Source organism: Peromyscus maniculatus, chromosome 1, assembly GCF_049852395.1.
Source record: "Peromyscus maniculatus bairdii isolate BWxNUB_F1_BW_parent chromosome 1, HU_Pman_BW_mat_3.1, whole genome shotgun sequence".
Classification (NCBI taxonomy): Eukaryota; Metazoa; Chordata; class Mammalia; order Rodentia; family Cricetidae; genus Peromyscus; species Peromyscus maniculatus.
In genome coordinates this window covers 61666133-61672989 of record NC_134852.1, presented here as the reverse complement: position 1 = coordinate 61672989, position 6857 = coordinate 61666133, and the positions used below count along the sequence as shown (strand labels likewise).

Here is a 6857-nt window from a genome sequence, read left to right as displayed (position 1 = left end):
ATCCCAAAGTGTCATGCACATTTCACAATGTAAAATTCATGTAATTTCATCTTCAAGAGTCACAAAATACTTATATTTCCAACACTATTTCAGAAGCCCAAGTTCAATAGGAGGGCAGGATAGAGATGGAATTTGGGGAAGGTTAAGTATGACACCATAGGCTTTATGAAAAGCTGTATGGAAGCCCATTACTTCCTCAAATAGATATTAATGGAGTTTTAATTTAAATTGAGTTACCATTTAACTCAACTGGAAGTAAGATCAATATAAGGAGAAAACTGTTACATAACCTCATTTACATATGGAATATATTTCAAAGTGCTAGTATATACAGGCAGACTGCATAATATTATGGTGGTTACTAAACCTTTGTGGTAATAGAAAATGGGAAAACATGTAAAAAATATGACATAACAAATATACAAGATGAAATAAAAAATAATTAACAACACAATATCGCTATGTAGTAATAATACATTGCATTCAGGAGTTTTTCCTAAAGCAGTTTTTGGTATATAAAGGAAAAGGAAACTTTAATTAGAAGAATATTTAAATGTGTATGTAAATATTTCTATATGTTAGTGCATTAAATTTTAGCAACTATTTTATCACACAACATGGCAATATAGTCTTTTAGTTTCCACTCTTGGTTTTACATTGAATTGCAAAACAAACAGTACTGACCTCCAAGGCAGAGTTATGACTGGAGGAACAGAGGGAACTCACAGATGCAAGGAAATATTTTGTGTCTTGATTGGGTTTTGAGTTAAGTAGTTATATTTATCCAAGCAAATTTATTGAACTATGCATTTGTTTAATCTGTGCATATCACTTTTTCTTAATTACACTTAAATTATCAAATCAGTAACATTTAAGAATGAAATATTATTTTATAGAATATGTTACCTTACTTGAAGTAACATTTTCTAGGTTCAGCCTTTTATGAAAATAAAAGGCTACATAGTGTTCCATTGTGTATATGTAGCACATTTTCATTATCCATTCATCCAGTGAAAGTCATTTGTGTTGTTTCAATTTCCTGGCTTCTGTGAAGAAGGCATCAATGAACACTGGTGACTAGGATGTTCAGTTCTTCAATCATATGCCTGTAAGTAGTATAACTGGGTCATATGGTAGATACATTTTTAGTCTTTTGAAAATTCTCCATCCTGTTTTCCAAATTTGCTATACCAGTTCATATTTCTACAAGAATGAATGAGGAAGAGGTCTGCTTTCTCCACAACCTAGATAACATTTTTTTGTCTTACTTTTTTGTTGTTGTTGTTGCTGTTGATTTGAAATGCGCTGCCTGGGGTGATGTGAAATGTCAAAGTTGTTTTAGTTTGCATTATTTTCATTGCTTAGGATGATAAAGACATTTCAAGATTTCATCAGCAATTTTTATTTATTCTCTTGAGAACTCGGTGTTTAGGTCCCAGTCCATTTTTCAGATGGTAATTTGGTTTTTGCACTCTTCATTTTTGAGATTCTTTGTATATTCTGAATATTAATCCTCCATCTGTTGTATAACTGGCAAAGATTCTCTCCCATCCTGTGGGTTTCTTTTTTACATGGCTGATTGCTTCTTTGGTTGTTTAGAAGTATTTTAGTTTTATGAAGACTCACTTATCACTTGTTCATCTCAATTCTTTAGCAAATGGAGTCCTGTACATAAAGACAAATACCACAGTCTTTTTTTTATCAGTAGTTCCTAGTTTCAAATTCTCAGATGTGCATATACGACACAGAATAACCACAAACCAGAAAAGTATAAAGAGACCATATGTTGAGGGGCTTGAGAGGGAATAGTAGGATAGAGATGATATGAAGTGGGCAGTGGAAAAATGGGTAGGGGATCTAACTACAGTAGAGGCTGGAAGGTCAATACAGAAGGAAGAGGAGGGACAAGGGACAAAAAATAGGAAGGTTGTTTGTTAAGGCCTTAAGGAATTGTATTATTTTATATTTCCTTGAAATTATACACATATATGAATATATATGTGTATGTATATGTATATATTCATATACATAAATATGTGTACACACATGAATACATACAAACTATATATATATATTCTTATACATATTCTTATATATATTTATATTCTTAGACACATCTTAAAGAAAGTTAAGCTGTTTGGGCTGACAATAATTCCCACAGAACCCGTTCCAGGCATGAGAAACCTCTTTTTGAATGATTGATCAGGGTACTCCCTGTGATTCCCCCCTAAATATAGATTGTATATGTAACCATTGCTCAATTCTTAGTGGTTGAGGATAGGCCACTATTGCTGAAGACACCTCACATTTAGGACAAAGGACTCAGATGATTTGAGCTTCAGCTGACCTCTCTCCTATGGTATGGCTTCTATGGTTCCAGAAAATACTATACAAACTGCCAAGGGAAGGCAACAATTAAACAGTCACACCAAGCATCAATACTCATGACTCATTTTAAAAAAGAAACTCATAATTCAAGTTATGGATGCTCTGTACTCCTGGGAATAATGTAAATATGACAGAAATTCAATTCAAGAGGAAATAACTTCAATGACACTGGAAATTTTTTCATGAGGGGTTAGACAGTCACACAGAGAGAGAGAGTCTGGGTAAAGACAAGGGAAGAAGAGAGAAGATATGACCATGGAATGCTAACCAAGGCACTGGGAAAGGGAGAAACTGGGGACAGTCTTTCTCTACCTTCAAGTGTGCTTGGATGTTGATATATAAAATCTGACATTATTATTTCAGTGCTGAAGATGGCAGATACTTGAAATTCAAGACTCAAATGGGTGAATGGAGATTTAGAATATGATGTCTTAAAGATGCATATTAATTTACTAAGCAGTTTATATAAGGAACACTTTAAAATCATACATATATTCTAAAATGTGAGGCTATTGAAGGAAACAAACTGTAGGAATTTCAATTAACTACTCTTAACATTTAGAAAACTTGAAAAAAAGGGACATTTCTATTAAATACAGTATTCATTTAATCTTTATCATTTTCAGTGACCAAAGAAATCCTGACCTTCCCTGCACTGCCTTGGGACTTCTTTGTAGGGAGGGGTTTGTCTATAGTGGAAGCTGTCATGGCCTCAAGTGATTTGATTCCAAGGGTTACATCATATAGGGATACAGTGAGGTCCACATAAGGCAGCTTTAGGGAGCTGCAGTCAGTTTCTATTTAACAAGCCCCATTTAACCCAGTTTATACAAAATGACTATTTCTTAACCAATTGAACAAGGTTGTGAAAATGGCCCACACAGATAAAGGCCAAGTTGATATTTAAACAACTGTGTATGATCAAGGACACACTCAGCTACTGCACGAGACTGTTTCCTGATCTCCAGGATTTCCTGAAGAAGCCCTCTTTTTACCTTCTTCCTCAGGAGTGTCCTGCATGGCTCTCTCCAGAAGCATCTTCAGAGTCTGCCTCTGAAACCTGTGATGTCTAATAGAACCAACAAGGAAGTAAATGATGGGGTTGGCACAGCTGTTAACACAGGACAGGAAAGCTGTCATTTCATAAACATTGCAAGGGAAAATGATTTTCAAATCCACAGTCCATTCTAAGATGAACCAATTGATACCAAAGGGCAGACCAAAGAGTAAGAAGACCAGCACTGTGAGTGCAATGGTCACATACAACCTGGTCACAGGAATCCTCTGTGAGCCACAGAAGATCCTGACCAATAGAGCCAGGTTGCATCCACAAGGAACCACAGATAATACTGTCATAAATGCAGCAGTGATAAAATTATAAGTCCTACAGGAAGAATGGTCATAATACCTAAATAGTAAGCCACAACCATCCCCTGAAAGGAGGCTTAACAGTAGAGAGAAGGCCCAGAGCAGTGCACACAGGACAGATGATGTGTGCCTTGGATGTTGGCAGTGATACCAGATGGGCCACAAAATGGACAGACAACGCTCAACACTAATGGCTGCAATTATACACATACCTGCAAGGTAAGCAAAGATTAATACATTGATGAGAGAGATGGGAATATCCAAGTAGATGTTATGGAACCAAGCAAGTATATACTCTAGGGAGTACATAGTCTGAAAGCAGAGAAAGAGGAAGTCAGCCCCAGCCAGGTTGAGCACATAGACAGAGAAGGCATTCCTGTGCATGTGGAAGCCCAGAAGCCACAGCACTATGGCATTTCCTGCCAGCCCAACCACGGCAATGATAACAGTAAGAATATTGAAGATTTTGTCCACGGTGTCACAGAGTAAGTTTTCAGTGTAGTAACTTCCATTCATTGTTGTGTTGTCAGTGCTCCAGGATGGGGTGGATGGACCCATGCTTGAGAATGTTTCACTGGTGTTCCTGCAAAGTAAATCGAGGTATGAACACATGAAACTTTCTGTCAAGACCACCTGGCTATGTGGGAATGTCTGACACAGATTCATAAGGAGGAGGAAACAGGCTTGCAGAGATTAAGTAATTTATCTAACTCCTAAAGTGCTAGAAGCTTCTTTTGAAGTTTGTGCTATTCAGTCTGTCTGCAGACCAATGCCTCTAGTGATGTTGGGGTAGTCAATGGTCCCAGTCCAGTTGCTAAGCATCTTATGCTGTGTCAGGAAGAGACAGAATTCTGAAACTAACTTTCTTTCTGTTCCAGGCCTGAGGTTCCTTCTCTGGTGTAGGAATATGGAAGATGCTGGCACAAGCCATAGCTGCCCTCAGACAGTGTAAGGTGTCTACGAAAAGGGGAAAAAGGGATAATGAATGTGACTTCTTATGAAGACCTGTGTTCGAACAGTCACACTTCTTATGCTAGAAGGGCTGAATCTTCATTTTAAAAATGGAAAAACTAGAAGGCAGAGAAGCCTTGAGGGACATCAAGCACTTTCCTGTGTGTGATTATGTAACCAGTGTCCTGTTCTCTACAGGGTTACAGAGGAGAGTTAAGAACTATAACAAATGAGCCAAGGAACCATTAGTTCAAGGGTAGTTGAAAATCTGGAGTAAATATTGTTCTGGTTGTGACTTGTACCTACATGCAAAGGAACAGGTGTCTGGCATGAAAAGTGTGGCCTGTGCTGCAGAGGAAACTAGATAGCACCTCCATTTGGAAATAGTGTCCCAACCCTTGAGAAGAGCTTTGAGATCTATACATGGATGCAAACAGTCTGGAAAAGAAAGCAGGGTAGCTGTGCAGGTAGCATCATTCAGAGCTTTCTTTCCACTCCACTCCCCCACACAGGACATACTTAATAGGCTCATATTTCTTACCCCTAAAGCCACAGAGACATTTGAAGAGAAGACAGCCTTTCTTTTCTTAACTTTTGTATTCATTTTTCATACCAACCACAGATCCACCTTTAATTCCTCCTCCTGCTCACCCCCACACCCACCAACCCCCCTTGGCCATATCACCCCTCATCACCTACTCCAAAATTGTAAGTTCTCTGATGGGGGGGCAGTAAAGCCTGGTATATTCAGCTGAGGCAGGACCCAGCCACTCCACCTGCTTCAAGGGTGAGCAAGATGTCAGACCATAGGCGATGGAATCCAGAAAACCAGCTTATGCACCAGGGACAGATCCTGATCATGAGCCCCTCAAACAGAACTAGCTACACACTTTCTCCTGTATGCAGAAAGTCTAGACTGATTCCATGCAGTATCCACAGCTAGGGAAGCTTTTAATTTCCTCACTGGCCAAGGGTTCAGAATGAGGGCTGTTCCTGTGCTTGCAGTAGCTTAGCATGAACAGTACCCACATAGAAAGCTTCGCATCACAGGATCCTTCTGGATAACTTATTGTAGACAGAGGCCTTCATAAAGGAAAAATCATCTGAGAATGTTGAGGCAGACGTCCAGGCTCATAGAAAGCCCCCAGAAGACCTTACAAACTAACCTCACACAAGGGCTTTGATGAAAATCACCCAATAAACTCAGTTGTGTTCACCAAGATCATGCTATTCATTCTTGAAGCCTTGATCATCCCATAGAAGCATAAGTTTTTAATCCAGGAAACCATCTTAGGGCATTAACAACTTAAAATAGAGTGGTACTAGGTAAGCAGCTGACCCAAAAATATTGGGTGAATTAGGGTGTACAATATGAAATTCCTGAAGACACAATTAGGAAATTATCTTAAATAAAAAAGAAGTGGACAAAAAAGAAATAATAAAATAAATTACGATGACATAAAGATTGAACAGTGAGTGGATCATTAAAAATGACATGAGTTTTGGAGACATGGCTCAGTGGTTAAGAGCATTGTCTGTTCTTCCAGAAGTTCCCAGTTCAATTCCCAGCAACCACATGGTGGCTAACAACCACCTATAACGAGATCCAGTGCCCTCTTCTGGCATGCAGGCATACATGCAGGCAGAATACTGCCTACATAATAAGTAAATAATTTTTAAAAAATGAGATGAAAGTAGAAAAGAGACTGGTTGGCAGGAAGAAGAAGGTCAACAGGATTGTTCAGGGCTGAGAGAGGGTAACAGTGGGCAAATATGATCACAATTAATTGTTACATGTATGAAATTGAAAAAAATGTCAATAACATAGATAAATAGTATTCACAGCGACTTAGTCAATGCTATTCCAAGATACAACAGTGGTTAAACATGGCTAAAGAAATAAATTAATGTAATAAAGAACATAAATATGAAGCAAAATTGATCATTTTAAAATACATAGCAAATGAAGTGACAAAATTGAATGCCACCCAGGGGGACAATCTGTGAAGAAACTTGAAAAGAAATAGGGGAGCCTAACATGGTAAAAGCAATATAGCACAAAGACATAGCCAACAGCTCTGAATTGTGCAAACATAATATTGTTTAACAAATATGAAACAAGTGTGACCTCCTGACCTGTTATATTCAGC

At 38.1% G+C, this 6857-nt stretch overlaps 1 protein-coding gene across 1 annotated transcript; it reads right to left on the bottom strand.

The window, feature by feature from the left end:
• Positions 1–3321: 3321 nt before the first annotated feature.
• On the bottom strand, positions 3322–4314 carry LOC102925364 (mas-related G-protein coupled receptor member B4-like). Its single transcript, XM_006998417.3, has one exon. The coding sequence runs from the start codon at positions 4312–4314 to the stop codon at positions 3322–3324; it is 993 nt and encodes a 330-aa protein (XP_006998479.4).
• Between the last annotated feature and the right edge of the window lie 2543 nt (positions 4315–6857).

Coding starts and splice junctions, on each gene's coding strand:
- LOC102925364 (XM_006998417.3), bottom strand. CDS start 4,314: ATGGGTCCATCCACCCCATCCTGGAGCACTGACAACACAACAATGAAT.